This window comes from Chanodichthys erythropterus, chromosome 5 (assembly GCF_024489055.1).
Source record: "Chanodichthys erythropterus isolate Z2021 chromosome 5, ASM2448905v1, whole genome shotgun sequence".
Taxonomy (NCBI): Eukaryota; Metazoa; Chordata; class Actinopteri; order Cypriniformes; family Xenocyprididae; genus Chanodichthys; species Chanodichthys erythropterus.
Window position 1 is genome coordinate 28,619,041 of NC_090225.1, and position 22,518 is coordinate 28,641,558.

Sequence of the window (22,518 nt, forward strand, 5' to 3'; positions counted from 1 at the left end):
AATATAGGCAAGGCAAGGCAATTTATTTGTATAGCACATACACAATGGTAATTCAAAATAAAATTATTAAAACTATTTGGAGAGAGATGTTTAATGTAACAAAATGTCAGTCATCGTGTGATAGCAAAATATAACTACACTCTAAGAAGAAAAGGTTCAAAAATGAACCTTTTGAGGTTCCTGGCGATTGCAACTGTGGGGGAACCTTAAAGGTTCATTTTTGAACCTTTTTAAAAAGGTTCTAATTGGAACCTTCACTTAAAGGTGCATTAAAGCCCATTAAGGTTCCATTTTGAACCTTTTCCTTTTAGATAGCAATAACATATATTAATAATAATTATTAAAATATAATATAAAATATACATTAACTATATGTCTTATATATAACTTGTATAACTATATCTTAATCCCATTTCAAAACATTGAATACAGAACACAATGATTGTCTATAAAATGTTTAATACATAAATATAAAATGTGAGCACAGGCACCAATGGACAGAGAAAAAAGGAAAATTGTTTGTTATCATTCAAATAAATAAATAAATAAACAATCAAATAAATAAATTCATTCATTAATCTATACATTTCCATCAACCTTTAACAGAATGTAGCTGAATATCTATCATTTTTATATTATTTTTAATAATTTAATTTTTAATTTATATATAATTTTTAAGATAATGTTTAAACAGGACATTTTTATTTTTCAAATAATGTTAAGAGTGTTTCTCGGCTTTGAAGCATATTCAAGGTTGAAGATTAAGTACATTGTCATTAGAATAACATGGTCATATGACCTGGTCATATCGTCTACTTCACAGACTTTCTCCCCTTGCATCATTATTTCTAAAACAGACCGCATCCAAGTGTAACCCGTGTGGCTCGCTTATGCCCAGCGTGATGTGCGGCCAGCGACACCGGGTATTAAAACTTGGTCTGCGTTGTGTTACGTTGTGTTGAATGAAGAGACAGACACGGGACAGCAAGCAGTCGATTCACTGGATCTTTTTACTGAGTAAAAGAGAAAAATAAGCAGCCTCAGATTGAGTGGCCCTTATATGACTCTCTTCCATCGAATCACATTTCAAAAGGGCGGAAGAAAACATGAACATAAGGAAAATAATATAGAAAACATACCTGTTTAACAGAGACAAATAAGCAGCCTCAGATCCAGTGGCCCTTATAACACTATAAAACAAATATGGTGCGCCTCCATTACCATGTGCTTGTTTCACATAAAAGACAGAAATATACCTCAAAGAATGTAAAATATCAAAAATAATCCCAAGGATAGATAAAACAGTACTTTACACATAAGTTTGGGTTGAAATAAAGATATAAAAGATATAATTAACATTAGGATTAAATAAAATTAACAGGATGACAAAAGAAACCTACCTCTTCCATCGAATCACATTTCAAAAGGGAAGAGGAGGAGACAGGACAGGAAATTAGGTCATACTGTGACCTCGCATCACTTAAAGGAGAAGCGCACCTTTAGATCAGGTATCATAAAACGTATATGAACAATTTTGTGTGAATTATAACAATATTTACTAGTATACTTTGTATACCTGTTACACAAGGCACATCCATTTACAGTATATACAGCACAGGGTTGGGTGTACGTGGTTCCTAAACAAGAAGAGAATAATGTTATATTCAATATAACATGTATGTATTCAATATAAACGTATTAAATGATACATAATTTCCATTATTATTTGCTTTTAAGTCACAATTTGAAACAATTTTACTCACAACTGAGGTGACATTAAGGGCTGGATATCATGATAATATTTCCTTTGTGGAGTGATGTTTCATATAGTCTGTCCTCTCACTCTTTGTCCGTGTCATTTAGTCCTCTAAAAGGATTTGGTGATCATCAAGCATTTGGTTTTCATTTTATCCAAGTGGATCCCAACGCTGTAATCATCTTCTCCTGAATAAATCTACCCACAAAAATATGTCTGCTATTCTTAAAAAACTTAAGTTGATTCTGTCTGGGACACTTACCCCAACTGCCCTTGACCTCTTTTGATACACATCTTGGTCAGACAGATTGTCCATCTAAAAAAACAAAAGAAATATATTATTACGCAAGTGTGTAATTTTAGAGAATGGTGGAGAGTAAAAACAGTTCTCTATATTTCCAGGTCTCCAACAAGCGAACAATTAAACAAGGTGTGTTCAGCCATTGTTACAAAATACCAGTGCCCGGTTGCATAAAGAGAGTATTTTTGGTGTTCCAGAAAAACAAAAATAAGGACTTAAATAGTGATGATGAGTGTGTCGAATCAGCGGTTCGGAGCGCCAAAGTCACATGATTTCAGCAGTTTGGTGGTTTGACGCGCAATCCGAATCATGATTCGACACGCTGATTCATAACGTTCTGAAGCTTAAAGGGGGGTATAATGCTATATTCTGACTTATTTACACTGTTAAAGGGTTGGATTCTCATGCTAAACATGGCCAAAGTTTCAAAATACGAGTTGGACGAATGACGGAGTACTGTATTTCTGTGCCAAAAATACTACACCAGCTTCCTGCAGCAGTATTTTGAATTCGGCCATCACTAAATAAGTTGTTATTTAGTTTTTTTGGCACACCAAAAATATTCTCATGGCTTTATAATATTAATATTGAACCACTGTACTCACATGAACTGATTTAAATGTGTTTTTAGTACATTAATGGATCTTGAGAGAGGAAATGTCATTGCTGGCTATGAAGGCCTCACTGAGCCATCGGATTTCAACTAAAATATCTTAATTTGCATTTCGAAGATTAATGAAGGTGTTACAGGTGTAGAACGGCATGAGGGTGAGTAATAAATGACATTATTTTCATTTTTGGGTGAACTAACCCTTTAAGGTGCTTTATGCAACCGGGCACAGATAAGAGACAAGACTGGAAGAGTGTATGTAAGAACATGTCAAAGAGCCCTTCAGTTTATATATATTAGCCATGTAAGTGAAAAGGTGTTATTTCATTTGGCATACTTACATCTACAATACTTGCCAAATTTTTAGTGTCACAAGTCCTTGGACCCTTGGTAAAATACCCCATTTCCTTACTTTGCTAAACCTGCTACAAATTTAATTTAGTCTTTCAATACCAGTCAAATGTGATCTTTCTTGAATTAGTTTTTAAGCATCTCATGCCATGTGTCGCTTACCTGGTTCCTTACCTGTTCGTCTCATAATTGAGATCCCTCACTTTCATCATCCTTTGTCTTCAGTCCAGACCAATCCGCTCACCATCATCTACAAATACAAAGAGACTGTTATCATCCAGCTAAGTTCATTCAACCTGTCATCATTCAATCTACTAACCTGTTTATTCTCCCCATCTCTGCCACCTGCAATAATAAACCTTTGTGAACTGTATTACCTCTGTTGTCTCCTTCTGTCCGTGACACCATGACTCCTTTAAAAATAATATTATGTAAAATACTATAAAAGGTTTTATGAAACTGCAGGGCTCTTTGACACGTTCTTACATACACTCTTCCAGTCTTGTCACTTGTCACCAGGGCTAAACTAACCTTGTTGTATTGTTTGCTTGCTTTACCTGAAATTAAAGAAAGGCAATTTTAACCTCCATCTTTCTTTAAAATTATGCACTTACCTGTACTTCACTGTTGGAATTATGTGCACATCTGATCAAACAGATTATTTTTTAACTCCATTTGCTTTGTGATAAAAAAAAGTAATAAATACATTTTATAAAGAAAAAAAATCTCCACTCTCCTTAAGTTTTTTTTGTATTGCTAGTGGGGTAGCTGATAAATTTCTGGTCACCCTGTTTGAGCAGTACATTGTGTTGAGATTGATCCATGTGAAATACCAAATCAAGTCCTACAAAAAAACAAAAAACTGCAGAGAGGTGCATGTTATAATGGTACTACTAACAGCTCAGTAATTTGTAATGATAGCAATATAGTTTAGCTAAAAGTATGTGGAAACCTAACCATCACACCTATACAAGTTGATGGGCATCCCATTCCAAAACGGGAATGCAATATAAGTTTAAAGCAATGTAAGTTGTTTTGGATAACAGTGTCAACTAAATACATACATGTGAGAAAATGCTAGTCACTGAATTCTTCAGTACAACCTATTAAGTATTTAAAAAATGTAAATAATAATTAATAGAGGTGTCCACATACTTTTTTAAAACTTTAAGAGTAGATGTAATAAACTTACACATGACTGGTGTTTGTGGTCTTGGTAGGCATCTCAGTCTTTAGGTTTTCTTCTAATCTTATGAATTTAACTTGATCCTTCAATTTAGGGAATATTTTAGGTATCATAGTTTTCAGTTAGGTTCATTCAAGTGTCCGCATCAATTCCATTGTCTGTTAAAACAACAGGATTCAATAGGAGAATGTCATATCTTCTTAATTGTGAAAATGTCTGTTTTGCTGCAATGGGGAAGTTAAACAGAGTGTGCATTTTTGTGAGATAAACCTTGAAATGTAGGGATGATCACCTGGAAACTGTTGCCATCAACCAGTCAGCCACATGGATTTTCCAGTGAATCAGCTCTGAGCTCATTCTTGCCTCTATATGCAGAGAAATATTGCAATTTAGAAAACAATGCGTTATAAAATATGAATAAAAATAAACTTTTCATTTTTACTAAATTCTCTCTCTCTCTCTCTCTCTCTCTCTCTCTCGAGCGCGCGAGCAAACACACGCGCACACACAGTAAGGATAAAAAACGGGAAATATCTTGAAATAGTACATGTGGGAAAGGTGTAGTAAGTGGTACACCCGGAATTATTTCTCCAGGCCGTTAAATTGACAATATTGTGGCCGAATTAACACGACGTGTCTGCTTAGGCCCGTCGTCATTTATTCATTATCACACACCTTAAAGTTTATGACATTAAATAGGTGTTTCATAGCTTTTCAAAAAGTTAATAGTTTATTTGAGACGTTATGTTGTCTTACCTCAGATTTTTGTGTCGTTCCGCTCAGTCCCACTCGGGCCCGCTGCTGCCGCTTCAACATTTGTAACGGTTTTTTCCACGTGACCACTGACATCATTGCGCGAGAGAGACTTGTGGAGATTCAGTGCATTGCGTTGCGTACCAAAGCCCAGATGAAAACATTTAAAGCATTTTGAAGGATTTGCTTATTCATGCTTAAAAACGAAACAATATTAATAATCTCGTTTACTTTTAGTGAAAATAATGTACTTTTGAATTGCTAGTTATTTGTCAGTATTCTTATTTTGTAAAAACATTTAGGCACAAGCAATCTCAGCACAATGATTAACAACAGCTGTAGTAAAAGCAATAGTAGTAGTAGTAGTAGTAGTAGTAATGATAATAATAAACTAAATAAAGAAAAAAATAATCTTCCTGATGAAACCTTACACAATACAATTATGAAATGTTTTCTAAAACATGAGCTAATAACAAAGTAGATAAAGTTGGAACAGAAGGAGAGATGAAACACGTAAAATAAATTGCCTGTGCATCACACTTTACTCATGATTTTTGCTCTAAAACTGCATAGTGTCCTTTTCAATTGGGGAATATTTTTTCGGTTGTCTAAGCGAAAGATATTGAATACAGTCTATTTTTAGGGCTAAGAATTTCACGTCACCTCTCCATTTAACATTGAACAGCTTCTTGTCCATTTATGAATGTAAAACTGAATTTTTATTCTTGGTCTTCTTAGTTTATGCTTTAAAAATGGACAAAAAACATGGTGTCTTTCAATGTTATGATGCAATTTATAGAAATGTGCGGGGAGGTCGGGGGGTACAGATGAAACACTGTATCGACTGTACACTCCAATCATATTAGAAAAGGTTCATAAACGAACCTTAACTATACACAGGTTCTAATATGAACCCTGTTACCACAACAAAGGTTCTAAAAAGAACTTCCAAATAACCAGTTTACCTGTAAGTTCAACTTTGAACCTTTTTGATAGTTAGAAGTTCATATTTGCACTGTAAAGTTCTTTATTGAACTCCAAAGGTTCGACCTCTTCTAAGAGTGTAGGCCTAGACTACTTGTTCTGAGCAGGTGTCAATGAACAGGCTGTAAAACTGTTGGCTAAGTTCAGACACAAACTGATGCTGATTATCTGATTATATATATATTTTTTTTTTCATTGGTTGTTGCGTTAAATCTTACCCAGATACAATAGTGCTATTTTCTGATTGGCTATTGTGTAGCCTCTTTCTTTTTTTTTGATTGGCTGATAAGTGGCAGGTTCGAGACGCGCTTGATTCCTTCCCGGTTTCAGAGAGAGCGGCGCAGCCAGATACATTTTGGGCGCTGCGGCATATTAAATATATGATAAATAGTTTTTCTGCGTGAGAAATACAATGTGTGGCGGGAGTGCGTGACAAAAGACCGAAATGAGTGACTGTCACGCTCAATACGTGACACTTGAGCCCTGCTTTCGCGAACAATTCTGCGGCTTTGAACGAATCGTGAGAGTCAATGATTCAATGATTCATTCACAGCCACTTGCTTCGTTACTGAATGATTGACTCGATGACTCACTCACAAAAACATTGACTTGCTGCCACCACCTACTAGCGGTTTTAGTTTAATATTTAAAAGTTTTACTTGGTTTTACCATCATTGCATATTTCTCTATTGAACATTTTTATTTAAAACATGAATTATTTTATAAAGTTATTCATAAAGGTAAAAAAATAATGCACTGGAAAATCAATTTAGGGGGCAAATATTGTCCCTTAATGGTAAAGGTGTGACTGCAGTCGAAGTGGTAGAGAGGGGGTACACGGAAGGATGGTGATCCCTTCAGGGAGTACTCCATGCTAAAAAGTTTGGGAACCACTGCTGTAGCTGTTATTATAGCTTATTTAAAGATGTTAAATAAGTAAATTAATTTCTAAATTTTACAGTGAGTACATTTAAGTACATTTCTACCAAGAAAGAATAAATGTATTAATCAAATACAATAAGTTTTTTAAACAATACTGAACTAAATTATGCAAAAATGAACACAAAGACAGTGATATTATTTAAAGGCAACATTATATTTCATTTTTTTCTATTTTCATTGTGTCAAAAACACATTTCAAGTCTTTTGGGATTTCTTTGGAAGTCACCATGAAATCAAAATTCTTGTTATAGTATATATATATATATATATATATATATATATATATATATATATATATATATATACACAGTACAGTCCAGTCCAAAAGTTTGGAACCACTAAGATGTTTAATGTTTTTAAAAGAAGTTTCGTCTGCTCACCAAGGCTACATTTATTTAATTAAAAATACAGTAAAAAACAGTAATATTGTGAAATATTATTACAATTTAAAATAACTGTGTACTATTTAAATATATTTGACAAAGTAATTTATTCCTGTGATTAAAGCTGAATTTTCAGCATCATTACTCCAGTCTTCAGTGTCACATGATCCTTCAGAAATCATTCTAATATGCTGATTTGCTGCTCAAGGAACATTTATGATTATTTTCAATGTTTAAAACAGTTGTGTACTTTTTTTTTCAGGATTCCGTGATGAATAGAAAGTTCAAAAGAACAGCATTTATCTGAAATACAAAGCTTCTGTAGCATTATACACTACCGTTCAAAAGTTTGGGGTCCGTAAGAATTTTTTTTTTTTTTTTTTTTTTTTTTAAAGAAATTAAAGAAATGAATACTATTATTCAGCAAGGATGCATTAAATCAATCAAAAGTGGCACTAAAGACATTTATAATGTTACAAAAGATTAGATTTCAGATAAACACTTTAGAACTTTCTATTCATCAAATAATCCAGAAAAAAAAATATTGTACACAAAGACATTAAATGTTTCTTGAGCAGCAGATCATCATATTAGAATGATTTCTGAAGGATCGTGTGACACTGAAGACTGGAGTAATGATGCTGAAAATTCAGCTTTGCATCACAGGAATAAATTACTTTGTGAAAAATATTCAAATAGAAAACAGTTATTTTAAATTGTAATAATATTTCACAATATTACTGTTTTTACTGTATTTTTAATTAAATAAATGTAGCCTTGGTGAGCAGACGAAACTTCTTTTAAAAACATTAAAAATCTTAGTGGTTCCAAACTTTTGGACTGTACTGTATATATATATATATATATATATATATATATATATATATATATATATATATATATATTTGTAAATTCATGTGCCTCATAATCTTCAATCAAAATAACTTCCCCTCCCTCTTGCAGTGGCATCTCATCTCTTTTCTGATGATGTTTATTGCCGTGAGGGCGGGGCAACCTGTCACTCACATGAGATCCACCAATAGCAAACCACATCCATCCAATCAATACTTAATGGACAAAATCAAGTCCAGAGTGATTAGTTGCATGTGTCCAAAAATAAGGGCCTATTAGAAAATGTCATGAAATACTTATATAATGCTTAAATCATTTAATAATTTATATTATTTTATATATTACTATGATTGTGATTATTAATGTTATTATTATTATTATTAATAGTTTATATATAAATACTCTTGAATATTCATCAGTGGAAAAAGATACTTTTGCAGCCGGAGTGTATTTCCAGCATCAAGCAGCAGGTCAGACGTGTCGTGATTGGCCCCGTCCCAAATGGAACCCTGAGCCCTCATGATCGTAATGTCACTTTGACTGTCGGGTCGAAGTCTGCTGCAGAGCTCATGGACTTGACAAAAGTGCACATTGAGGGAGCATGTCGGCCGCAAAGGGGGCACTCTCGAGCACCCTTCTGAAACATAAGGGTAGGTTTACGCGACAAAGCTGTACTAAGTTTTTCCTTTGCATTTTTCGCATACAGACGACACCACTGTCAAAACGATCCCCATTCACACGAATCTACGAAAACAGCTTAAAGTGCTGTATTCTGCTGTCTGGCCAGTAGTTGGCGATGCCGCTTTGTAAAGAAAAACTATGTGACTGAACACGTAATATGCATGTGCATGACGTCACCTTTTCACAAATTCATGTTTTTGTAGTTAACACAGAGACGATAACGGTATCGCTTTCAAAAACTTGTACTTTGAAACCATTTTCAGGCGCCCAAAACACCGTCGTGTAAATGAACGGCCAAAACCCATAGAAAGTTTTACATTTTTAGATGAAAAAGGTGTCGTGTAAATGCCCCTTAAATGTCACCCTACGGTTTTGTGGACTTAACGAGACAGCAAATGCACAGGAGGTGTTCCATTTGGGACAAGGCCTTTATCAGCCAAACCACACTCTAAAAATTAAATTAGATGTACATGCTAAATAAGTTACATTTATCATGTGCTTTGCTAGTTGTTAATTTGAATTTAAATTGATTCCAGGGCCACCACTCAGTAATGTTGAAACTTTATTTTTTTGAGTAATCAAAAACTCAAACTAGTTTGTTGTTTGAACATGATTTCATTGGAAGTTGTCATAACTCAAAAAGACAACAAAACATTTGTTTCCTCCACAGAAGAACACAATTTAAAAGGTAATTTTTATCTCACAATTAATTCCTTTTTTTCTCTCAGAATTGACCATTTATGTCTCACAGTTCAGACTTTATGTCCACAGGAACCTATTATTATTGAGTACTTTCGTACTCAAAATCTTTTAGAAAGACTTTTGCTTTTCATTGTCATTTAAATAGATAACATTTATTTTTTATTATGTTTGGTTTTTAATATTTCATAAAACGTTTTTGTTAATGCTTTTCAAAGCTCACATTTACCACAGCATATCTAGTAACAAAACATGAATTTATTGTTTTTGAAAGCTAAATAATAATAATAATGTTTTATTTATTTAGCACCTTTCAAGAACCCAAGGATGCTTTACATGAAGTTGCTAAATAACATGAACACATATACAAGTATACAGTCAGTATATAACACGTGATCGACCAGATGGAACAGACAAAGAAAGTTAATCTACATTAAACTTACAAAAACAAGCACAGAGCTGGAAAATTAAGACAGACAATCAATTAACAAAACATAATGTGAATAAGTGAGTTTTGAGAGCAGTTTTAAAGGTCTGAAGAGAACGCGAAGGTCTTGTGGTAGTTTGTTCCAGAGCTTAGAAGCTGATATGCTGAAAGCCCTGCCGCCCACACTAGATAGACGGAACTTGGGTACTGCAAGCAAGTTTTCAGAGCTCGATCTCAGAGTACGGGCAGGGACATAGGGGATAATTAATTCGGAGAGATAGGAAGGTGCTAAACCATGACGAACCTTGAAAACTAGAGCAAGAATCTTAAACTGGATGCGGTAGTTGCTGTAAGACAGGGGTGATGTGAGCTGATTTTTTGGTAAAAGTGAGGACCCGAGCAGCTGAATTCTGAATGAACTGCAAGTGATTTATGACTTTTTTTTTTGGTAGACCATAAAACAAGGAGTTGCAATAATCAAGACGTGAAGTTATAAAAGCGTGAACAACAGTGTCCACATCTTTGAGAGTTAGTGAGGGTCTTAAATGGACAAAGTTGCGAAGATGGAAAAAACAGGACTTGACAAGCTGATTGATGTGGGGTTCAAAACTTAGCCTAGAATCAAACAACACACCAAGGTTTCGTATAGTGGAAGAGGGTTGAACCAGAACACTGTCAATGTTAATAGAAAAGTCATGTTGGGTGAGATCAAGGGATTTAGGGCCTACTAGCAGCATTTCAGTTTTTTCCACATTCAACTTTAAGTAGATTTGAGCCATCCATATTTTGAGATTGTGTAAGCAAGATGTTAAAGAAGAGGGAGGAAAAACAGAATTAGGTTGTACAGTAAAATAAATTTGTGTGTCGTCAGCATAACTGTGGAAATGAAAGCCATGGTGCCGGATGATCTGACCTAGGGGAAGTGTGTAGATTAAAAATAAAAGTGGAACAAGGATAGATCCTTGAGGCACTCCACGGACAAAAGGTGACAAAAGGAGAATTGAATTTGTCAATGTTAATGAACTGCTGCCTGTCTGTGAGATATGAACTTAGCCACTGTAAAACTGTCTCTGAAATGCCGATCGCAGACAAACGGGACAGAAGTATAGAGTGGCAGATGGTATCAAAAGCTGAACTCAGGTCCAAAAGTTGAAATGAAGAAAAGAAATGAAGTTGTATATGACAACCAGTTTTCAATTTCATAAAACACTTTTTGCAAAACAACACACAATTCTCAATGTAACACACAAAATTCGAACAAGAAGTATCTTGATTTCCTTTTTCAAACACAAACATTGTTTCTGTCCAACTACACATGGTTGATGTATTTCTGTTCTTTTGTACTGCATAATTCTATATTCACAACCATAAATGCTTACAGTAAAAACATGAATAGTTTGGTTTCATTCTTGCTTTCGTGTTTACCGTGAATTTTTCAACAACTCTCTGCGAATTACGTTCAGTCAGAAATGTACACAGAAGCTCATGAAAGAAGAGCTTTTGGTTTTGAATAACTGTATATGATATATCCAAAAATAGAATATTATGGCAAAGGTGTTTGCAATGTAAGGCAAGCGTTTGCTTTTGGGATGCGTTTGTGATATTTTGAATGCAGTGCTTAGATTTGTGTGTAAAAAAAAAAAAAAAAAAAAAAATGGCAAATGTGTGTAAGAAGTTCAAAAAAAAACCTGTGAAGGCCCATTCACACAAGGAATGATAACTACAGGTATAACGATAACAATAGCACATCAACACAAGATAACATTCTGTTTATTATTGCATGCTGCAGTCACGTCGTCTGCCACTTAAATGCTTGAACGCAAGTCAGTGGATTCTGATTGGCTGGAGACCTTTAGGCTGTGCTTTCTTTTTCAATTAGGTCATTTACCTTTTTGTATTAGTATACTTGGTGTCTTTTTTCTTAATGTGCACTATTTAATGTACATTATCTTATAATTTATTTAAGAAATGATTTTAAAATGCACATTTTCAATCCATTAATCAAAAGTTTTTGGTGAATGGATCATGAACTTATGCTTCTACTCCAGTGTTATACTGTTAAACTATGTTAAATATTCTATTTATCATCTCTGACAGGGAATGTGTATTGAATTTTACTTGGATTCATTTGTATTCCCAGCAAAGGTTAAGGTGAGATTTAAACTGGCTTAGGTTGGCCAAACAATGCATTGTTCACATCTGGATCGGGCCAATTGAAAGCTGTGTAATTTGCCAGAAAGAGACTTGGAAGGAGAATAATGTCAGGCGGCATCAGTTAGCCATAATGTATGGGATGACTCACTGCGAATGTTTAACACTCAACAGAGTCATCTGATGAATTATTAATGCCCAGCATACTGGCTGGAGTTTGGGTGATTCGTCATCTTCAAAGTGAAAGAAAAATAGCTACTGCACAGTAGAGACCACAGCTTTGGCCTGTTTGTCATTCTCTTCACTGGCCCAGAGACAGAGAGAGAAAACAAAGAAAAAGAAAGATTTTCTCCAGTCCTTATTTCTTTTCCTCCCTCTTCCTTCAGGAGTGAAAAATAAAGAGAGCTTTGTCTGATTTTCTCTTTTTCTGGCTGGAGTGAGAGGTCAGACTCTGCCGGGAAGTCATCGGGAGACGGCGCATGCGGTGTGAAGCTGTAATGCTGACAATACAGCTCAGCCCGAGATCTCTCTCTCGTGCGCACAATGATGATCTCTCAGAGAAGATCCCACCATGCTGATTCAAGGGTCAATCTTGAGGACAATCTTGTCTCTGTCCTGAATCAGTGCACCAGCTCAGTCTATGACAATGAGTCCTCATATTTGCAGCAGCATATCTTACAACAGAGAGCATCTGTTTGGCCAACACAATAGTCTGAAACTTTGGTATTTCTGCTTCACCAAAACACTCTTCTGTTTTCTTCTAATCGGTCCTGTGCTGAGTGGCCAGACGACACCATGCCCCAAGCATTGTTTCTGGCGCCTTCTATATTCACTTACTCAAATGATTTGAATCTCCAGTGCGGAAAATCCTGCATTCCGCTTTAGAAACACTTATAGCTTATAGATCCCTCTTAAATCATTGGAATTCTCCATGTGAAACATTTCTTGGCATGCAGAATTTGCAGCCACGCTGCAATAGTTTAACAATCCATGGTGTACGTTTTCCTTAATGGTCCAGTGTGCACTGAACACCAACACAGTGAGCTTAAAACTAACAGAGGGCACCTGTGGGGCAGATGTTCTCCGACACATTTTGGTCACACTTCATTCCGATTGTCCATTAACTATAAGTTAGGTTAAGCTAGGGTGAGTAGAATAGGTTAACATGTAGTTGCATGTAGTTACTTACAGTCAGGAGAATGTCTGTTGGGAGCATCAAAATAAAGTGTTAGCAGATATTAAGCAGACTGTAACAAGGTTCGTAGATAAGGGAAGAAGAAGGCAGGAACCGGTGAACGTTCAACAAAACTTTAATTCAAAATAAACAAATACAAAACAAAAGTAATGCCACACAAACATAATAAAACATAAAATAAAGTCCAGGCCTGGTCCTCTCTCATCCTTCACTGTCATCGCTCCTCCTTTTATGCTTCCGGAGCTCCTCCGTGAGAGCCTCGCGCTGCTCCCTCACGGCTCTCGCCTGCCCTGCTCGCCACACCTGCGACGGCGCGTATTCCCCCCCGGGGCCTGTCTCGGCGGCCGCAGCACCTAGGGGTAAGGACAGACGAGACGAGAGAAAGGAGACGGAAGCACAGGGAGCGACAGAGAGGGAAGAGAGGAAAAAGAGAGAAAAAAAAAATCTTAGTCCGTTCCCAGACACACTGCCGCTCGGTCCTCAGCTAGCCGAGAGGCTCTTCCTCGCGGTGCCATGCGATGGTACTGGACGCTCGGTGGACGGCTTGATCCTCCTCCGCCCACTGGCGGCCGGCGATGGCTTCTCCGGCTGAGGGCAGCCGGCAGCGGGTCCGCCGTCCCATGCTCCCCCCCTTCATGGCGGATGGTAGCAGGCTCCGGCCCACAGCGAACGGCGGCGACTCCTCCGCTCCCTCCTGGATGGCAGCCACCCCACCTCGTCCCAGGAGCACGGCATCGAGCTCCCCGCCCCACCTGTCACTAAGCTCCAGCACCACCGCCTTAGGCAGCCTCTCGCGGTCTTCATTCCCGCGCTGCCCGACCTCCGCAGCACCGCGATCCCCCTCAGCAGCGAGGGCTCTTCTACAGCATGTCCCTCCTTCCTCCCGGGATTCAGCACCAATGTAACAAAGTTCGTAGATAAGGAAGAAGGAGGCGAACGTTAAACATAACTTTAATTCAAAATAAACAAACAACAAAACGAAAGTAATGCAATACAAACATAATAAAACATAAAATAAAGTCCAGGCCTGGTCCTCTCTCATCCTTCACTGTCATCGCTCCTCCTTTTATGCTTCCGGAGCTCCTCCGTGAGAGCCTCGCGCTGCTCCCTCACGGCTCTCGCCTGCCCTGCTCGCCACACCTGCGACGGCGCGTATTCCCCCCCGGGGCCTGTCTCGGCGGCCGCAGCACCTAGGGGTAAGGACAGACGAGACGAGAGAAAGGAGACGGAAGCACAGGGAGCGACAGAGAGGGAAGAGAGGAAAAAGAGAGAGAAAAAAATTCTTAGTCCGTTCCCAGACACACTGCCGCTCGGTCCTCAGCTAGCCGAGAGGCTCTTCCTCGCGGTGCCATGCGATGGTACTGGACGCTCGGTGGACGGCTCGATCCTCCTCCGCCCACTGGCGGCCGGCGATGGCTTCTCCGGCTGAGGGCAGCTGGCAGCGGGTCCGCCGTCCCATGCTCCTCCCCTTCATGGCGGATGGTAGCAGGCTCCGGCCCACAGCGAACGGCGGCGACTCCTCCGCTCCCTCCTGGATGGCAGCCACCCCACCTCGTCCCAGGAGCACGGCATCGAGCTCCCCGCCCCACCTGTCACTAGGCTCCAGCACTACCGCCTTAGGCAGCCTCTCGCGGTCTTCATTCCCGCGCTGCCCGACCTCCGCAGCACCGCGATCCCCCTCGGCAGCGAGGGCTCTTCTACAGCATGTCCCTCCTTCCTCCCGGGATTCAGCACCAATGTAACAAAGTTCGTAGATAAGGAAGAAGGAGGCGAACGTTAAACATAACTTTAATTCAAAATAAACAAAGAACAAAACGAAAGTAATGCAACACAAACATAATAAAACATAAAATAATATCCAGGCCTGGTCCTCTTTCGTCCTTCACTGTCGTCGCTCCTCCTTTTATGCTTCCGGAGCTCCTCCGTGAGAGACTCAAGGCCGGTGCGCCTCGCAGGTGGAGCTAATTATCTCTCCCGTCACCGGCCTTGCGCCATTCCCTCATGGCTCTCTCTCGCCCGCCCTGCTCGCCACACAGACAGTTTATTGATACTCTAATGAGAGTAAGTTGACATGTAGTTACAGAGTTATTTATAGTTAGTAGAATGTTTAAAGTGGACAATTGACATAAACTGTTACCCACATTTTAACTCTTAAAGGGTTAGTTCACCCAAAAATGAAAATTCTGTCATTTATTACTTACCCTCATGTCGTTTCACACTCGTAAGACCTTTGTTCATCTTCAGAACACAAATTAAGATTTTTTTGATAAAATCGAATGGCTCAGTGAGGCCTTCATCGCAATAACACTCCCTTTTTCAATGCCCAGAAAGCTACTAAAAACATATTTAAAACAGTTCATGTGACTACAGTGGTTTAACTTTATTATTATAAAGCGCAGAGAATACTTTTTGCGCGCCAAAACGCACTGAACATCATGAATTTTTCTAATGAGCTACTTTAACTGTACTTGAGTCAGTTTCCATAAGGGTATCTTTACTTTAAGCATGACGATTGGATACTGTACACCAGGGATTTTCAATCTTTTAGATATGGACTTTAAAATATACAACCCTGTGTTTTACTATTTACATGGTAGCCTGCTCCAAAGTACTTTTTGCAAGTGTTGGTATTCCACGGTACTTCAGAAGAATACCGCAGTGGTATCGCCAGGGTATGCAGTACAAAAACATGAAATCACTACGGTCCATGTCCAAAAAACCTCATGCCGATTTGCAGTTTTTTTATGTTTAAGATTTAAATGCATACACATGGAGCAGCATGTGATCTCTTTAAAGGTGCCATTGAACGTTTTTTTACAAAATGTAATATAAGTCTAAGGTGTCCCCTGAATGTGTCTGTGAAGTTGCAGCTATTTTTTTTTTTTTATTCATTTTTTTAACTGCCTATTTTGAGGCATAATTAGAAATGTGCCGATTCAGGCTGCGGCCCCTTTAATTGCTCACGCTCTCAGCCCCCTTCCGAGCTCTCGACTCTATCACTGCATAAACAAAGTTCACACAGCTAATATAACCCTCAAAATGGATCTTTACAAAGTGTTCGTCATGCAGCATGTCTAATCGCGTAAGTATAGTATTTATTTGGATGTTTACATTTGATTCTGAATGAACTGCAAGTGTTTAAAAATGAAAATAGTGACGGCTCTTGTCTCCGTGAATACAGTAAGAAACGATGGTAACTTTAACCACATTTAACAGTACATTAGCAACGTGCTAACGAAAAATTTAGAAAGACAATTTACAAATATCACTAAAAATGTCATGATATCATGGATCATGTCAGTTATTATTGCTCCATCTGCCATTTTTCGCTATTGTTCTTGCTTGCTTACCTAGTCTGATGATTCAGCTGTGCACAGATCCAGACGTTAATACTGGCTGCCCTTGTGTAATGCCTTGAACATGAGCTGGCATATGCAAATATTGGGGGCATACATATTAATGATCCCGACTGTTACGTAACAGTTAGTGTTATGTTGAGATTCGCCTGTTCTTCGGAGGTCTTTTAAACAAATGAGATTTATATAAGAAGGAGGAAACAATGGAGTTTGAGACTCACTGTATGTCATTTCCATGTACTGAACTCTTGTTATTCAACTCTGCCGAGGTAAATTCAATTTTCAATTCGATGGCACCTTTAAAGGACAAGCAAAGAATAAATATACAAATACATAAACAAACCATTGACGCTCTACGCTCTAAGTAGAGGATAGCAGTGTGCACTTGAGTACTAGATGCTCTGTAATGTCAGACAGTGGCGCAGTCGGGCTCGGCCAGTCATTCTGCGAGAGCTGCTCTGCATCTGAAGGGAAGCTCGCCGTGCCAAAGCAGGCGGAGTCGGAAACGCGAAAGGCCAGCGCTCCTTATACTCCCTCCCCCGCCGGAGGTGTAAACGATCGTGGTGGAGCAGCTCAGGGAGCCGCCGTGATCGACTGCCCCAGAAAAGCGCCGCGTTATCCGGACAGAGAATCAGCCGTCAGTCGGTCGTCCCTTTATTCTTGCATTTAAGCGGATCACATCCAGACCAGAGGAGCCCGCGTGACATTACACGAGCTCGTGTCTTTCTTCTCAAATAGAGGACGAATTCCCCCAGTCGCTCCAGGAATATCTCCCTGGATATTTACCCGAGAAATGGACGGTTTCGCCGGTAGTTTAGGTAAGTGTGTTTGTCTAGGTGACTATTAATAGATGCGCCTTCTGCAGACATGGCGAATATAGACGCAAGTGTGGAATGTGTGTGTTCTGTCTCACTGTACACTCGTGTCAGCTGTAGCCACGCTCCTCTGACACTGCCTTCACTACAGTGTGTCAAGAAGACACGATTCGCGCGATGGCCGTATATCTTTACCCTGGTGTTTATTTCCGTTGTTAAACCCCTGCCGAGACATGCCATTGGAAAATGCTCTGAATACAACACATCACACACTGCAGCTCACGCTGTACACCAGATTTGCATATCCTGAAGGAAATAACTTGCAGTGCAGCAAAATGACAGTGTTAAACTTACAGCCAGGCTCTGGTTCAGTGTAAATAGTATCACATAGTTGGCTTGTGGCGCCTTTTGCAGTGTAATGCTGCAAAGATGTTTATGATTATGTAGCCTATATAATAAGCAAGACAAGGCCAATCACAATGCAATTGCTAATAAATGCAAGGACGGAGACCAGTTGCAAGCAATATACAAATATTAAAGTGACATAATCGGCGAACATTCTAAGGAGAATTTCAAACTATAAAGTTCTTAAAAGTATTAATAGGCTGTGAGTCTGAAATTGTCTACAAAAAGTGTTGCTGAATAAGGTGGACTACAACTATCACAAAGATGTGAGTTACATGCTTGATGAAAACTGTTGTAGACCTTAAAGCTGCAGTCCGTAACTTTTTTGGTTAAAAATGATCTGAAATTAATTTTTGAGCAAGTACATAACCAGCCGTTGTTCAAAACTATCTCCTTACCTTTTCACAACGGTAAGCTTGTAATAATGTTTTATAATTCGGGTGGTTCTGGTAGGTTTTCGTGGGAAATTCGAGCATGCTGCAGTTCGTCTTTTCGTCATTACGTCACGTCTGTTTACATAAAGAACGAGTCCAAGCTAGTAGGCTATATCATGTGAGGATGTTACATCATTTATAGCCTTTTCTCACAGCAGCTGCAATAATTAAACATATCATTTTAATGACGGATTGTAATCCAGAAAGGTTCAAATGACAATCATCAGTGACAACTGGAGATTCACCCGTAGTCAAAAGCAAAATACTTCGGACTGTTGAGTGGATACAGAAAGTGAAATCTACAGGTAACGCTAATACACACTAAATACATGTAGTCACGCAATGCTGATGTTGTTAACATTAACAATTTGAGAACAAAGTATAACAATAATAATAATTTGCACGGTTTGATGTGATCCGAACTAAGTGATCGTCAGATTTAATCATCATTGGCAGCGCAATTTATTGTAGGTCTAATGCTTTTTTCTTCAGTTGGTCAGAACAAAAGTGGCAGACATGTTACTTGTTCAGATGACATTTTCCTGTGAAAATTTTTATTTTGGTCATAATTCCAAGACTACAATCTGATTCTGAAGTACAGCATCCAGACCGATGTGGTGACTGACTACAAACATTAGATTCATCCGCGCTGAGGAGCCGTGCCGATACACAACCCAAGTAGGGGCGGGCGATATATTAAATATTAGTGATAATATCACAGTCATTTTGACGATGATATAAAATGTGAAAATATCGTGAAAATCGAATATATTTCAAATTCAAGCATACTTTCCCAAAAGAATGCACTGAACGTTTAATATTACGTCACGTTACATATTACCGCACAAGACACGTGAGGTGGGGGAGGGTCTTTTTTTTTTTTTTTTTTACACATTAGCAAAATGGAGATGACGAACAACACAGATGTGGAAAGAGACCCGGGAGGGGATGATGAATTACTCTCCACAATCTGTAATGTGGGGGCGGTTTGGTTTTCAGATAACAGATGCCAATCAAAATACCGTCAAGGTGTGCAAGATAATAGCTACAAAGGGTGGTAGCACCACTAATCTCTTTCATCACCTCAAGCAGCATCCTGTGCAGTACGAGCAATGCGTGAAACTCCAAATAAATCTGGTCTATTCATTCTCCTCTTGCGGTGTGCCATATGTGAGAAATGGTAAAAAGTGGGAAGAAATTACATTAGCGGTCACGTTTCACATAGCCAAAGATATGATACCTGTCAGTACCGTGGAAAAACCTGGCTTCAAACGGCTGCTAAAGACAATCGACCCCTGATACAATTTGCCTTGTCGTAAATACTTTGCCCAGGATGCGCTCCCGAAACCGTATTTTAAAGTTTGTGAACAGCTGTCACTGAAGCTTTCTCAGATAACGCACTTCGCGACCACTTCCGATCTCTGGACGAGCCGAACCTGAGAACCCTACATCAGTCTTATTATTCATTTTATTGACTGCTGGGAACTGAAATCCACTTGTGAAATGCACTTTCTGTACTTGTTTTGCAATGCTTCAGTTCAGTTACATTTACATGTGTTCATTTAATAAAAAGTGATAACTTGATTTTTTTTAACTGCTTAAATTTGCACTAAACATTTTGTATTTACTTCGTAACAATAGCTGTTCAATCTAAATAGTTTTTTTTTAATGAGGGCAACAAAAAATCATGTTTTTATTATTTAAAAGTAAATGCAAACATATCGAGATATGTATGGAATATCGCAAAAATGTTTACAATATCGAGATATTTTTTTTATATATCGCCTGAGTTAAAATGATAATTCTGCAAATAACTGCAATTGCAGGTCTCAAACAGAGATGGCAACAAAGAGGCAAAACTTACAGACTGCAGCTTTGAAGTCCCTGTGAACCGGAAGTTGCAAACGACTTTTCTCCAGTGTTGTGACGTATTTCCAAGTGAAACGGAATAGGTTTTTACTTTAGCGCTCCTCCTCTCCATCTCTCGCTCATAGCAGACTAACGGTTGCAGGGGAGTGGTTTAAGCGTTTTCAACCCAAGCCGCCAAACTGACGTCATCAGAGAAGGAACGCCAGAAGTAACTTTTCAGATTTTGACTAAAGATTACCACGACAAACAAATTTTTTCTGTGTATTAACTTGCACGGATTAATTGTTCACCACAAGACTAGCAATATGCACTAACCAAGTAAATAGGGTCAATTTTGATTTCATGCCGACTTTAAGCAACAACTTGTTAGCAACTTACTTTTTACAAATAACAGTCACTACAGATTACTGTAGGTCATTTATATTGTAGAACAAAACATGAAAGTAATATTAACCCCAAACCTTGATTTACTGAGAAATCAAAAAGAACAATTGTAAAATCCCACAGGAAATTCACGAGGGAAAAATAGCTGGGTTGCCTTACAAATTGATGTTGTGGTTGAACAGCTATATTATATAGAAAAACAGACAATCCACCAGAATAACATTAACAGAGCAGCAGTGTGGGCTGTGTGATGTTGGTGTTCACTGGCTTCGGTGCTCAGCGGTTGTCAGTGCAGATTATTTGGTCAGATTACAGTCAATGCCAGAGGTGCAAGTGGCAGCAGGAATTAATTTCTTGCCTTTGTGAAGGGTTCACTCGGGGTGTGTGTGAGTGTGCAGATCTGTTGATGTAGTCTGTCAGACGTGTCAAATGGGTTGCTGGAGGTAAAGGTGTCTTTCAGATAGCTACAGGGGACAGGTTTAATTGCATAATGGATTGAATGTGCTCTAACAGAGAGAATGACATCACATGACCTCCCTTTACTGCTCCCCATGAACCAGTTGCCTGTGTATAGAGCAAACTATTTGTGTAATAAAATGTTACAAGGACTTTTCTGTTGGATAGATTTGTTTTAGTATTTTAAGACTTGCATTTTAATATATTATATATATATATATATATATATATATATATATATATATATATATATATATATATATATATATATATATATATTATATATATATATATATATATTTTATATATATACAGTCCAAAAGTTTGGAACCACTAAGATTTTTAATGTTTTTAAAAGAAGTTTCGTCTGCTCACCAAGGCTACATTTATTTAATTAAAAATACAGTAAAAACAGTAATATTGTGAAATATTATTACAATTTAAAATAACTGTTTTCTATTTGAATATATTTGACAAAGTAATTTATTCCTGTGATGCAAAGCTGAATTTTCAGCATCATTACTCCAGTCTTCAGTGTCACATGATCCTTCAGAAATCATTCTAATATGCTGATCTGCTGCTCAAGAAACATTTAATGTGTACAATTGTACAACATATTTGTGTACAATATTTTTTTTCAGGATTATTTGATGAATAGAAAGTTCAAAAGTGTTTATCTGAAATCTAATCTTTCGTAACATTATAAATGTCTTTACTGCCACTTTTGATTGATTTAATGCATCCTTGCTGAATAAAAGTATTCATTTCTTTCATTTCTTTAAAAAAAAAAAAAAAAAAAAAAAAATTCTTACTGACCCCAAACTTTTGAAAGGTAGTGTATAATGCTACAGAAGCTTTGTATTTCAGATAAATGCTGTTCTTTTGAACTTTCTATTCATCACGGAATCCTGAAAAAAAAAGTGCACAACTGTTTTCAACATTGAAAATAATCATAAATGTTTATTGAGCAGCAAATCAGCTTATTAGAATGATTTCTGAAGGATCATGTGACACTGAAGACTGGAGTAATGATGCTGAAAATTCAGCTTTGCATCACAGGAATAAATTACTTTGTGAAATATATTTGAATAGTACACAGTTATTTTAAATTGTAAAAATATTTCACAATATTACTGTTTTTACTGTATTTTTAATTAAATAAATGTAGCCTTGGTGAGCAGACGAAACTTCTTTTAAAAACATTAAAAATCTTAGTGGTTCCAAACTTTTGGACTGTATTGTGTGTATATATATATATATATATATATATATATATATATATAATTGTTGAATACTTAATATTTAATTTTGTAAACTATTTTAGTATCAGCATTTTTCCTGTTTAATTAATATGATCAGATTTATCAAAAATATAATCATGTTATTAACTAATTGTGTAGTATTTTATTAACTTTACATCATTGAATTAACAGTTAAAATGGCTGAAGTTGAACTTCATTTTTATAAAATATATTATGTATATATTGGTATGCATAAATAAATACATAAATAATCTCAGAAATACAAC

General features: G+C 37.4%; 1 protein-coding gene and 1 long non-coding RNA gene across 9 annotated transcripts in view; one reads left to right on the forward strand and one right to left on the reverse strand.

Annotated features, from left to right (window-relative positions):
* Nucleotides 1-215: 215 nt before the first annotated feature.
* LOC137020191 (uncharacterized) lies at nt 216-5,524 on the reverse strand. Of its 8 annotated transcripts, none has more exons than XR_010895161.1 (9): nt 4,961-5,524; nt 4,497-4,569; nt 3,633-4,362; nt 2,019-2,072; nt 1,764-1,928; nt 1,577-1,637; nt 1,401-1,479; nt 1,140-1,190; nt 216-1,013 (listed from the first exon to the last, which is right to left on the reverse strand). It is a non-coding gene; the product is annotated as an uncharacterized lncRNA (long non-coding RNA). The 8 variants fall into 8 exon arrangements; XR_010895159.1 differs by having other exon boundaries at nt 224-1,013; nt 3,181-4,362; nt 4,961-5,518; XR_010895158.1 differs by having other exon boundaries at nt 225-1,013; nt 3,193-4,362; nt 4,961-5,517.
* An 11,585-nt stretch (nt 5,525-17,109) lies between these two features.
* The window catches only part of LOC137020785 (echinoderm microtubule-associated protein-like 4), a 121,748-nt gene continuing 116,339 nt past the window's right edge, over nt 17,110-22,518 (forward strand). The window contains exon 1 of the mRNA XM_067386811.1: nt 17,110-17,445. Coding sequence (XP_067242912.1) covers nt 17,421-17,445 — 25 coding nt within the window. The 5' untranslated portion in view covers nt 17,110-17,420. The remainder of the gene's footprint in view (nt 17,446-22,518) is intronic.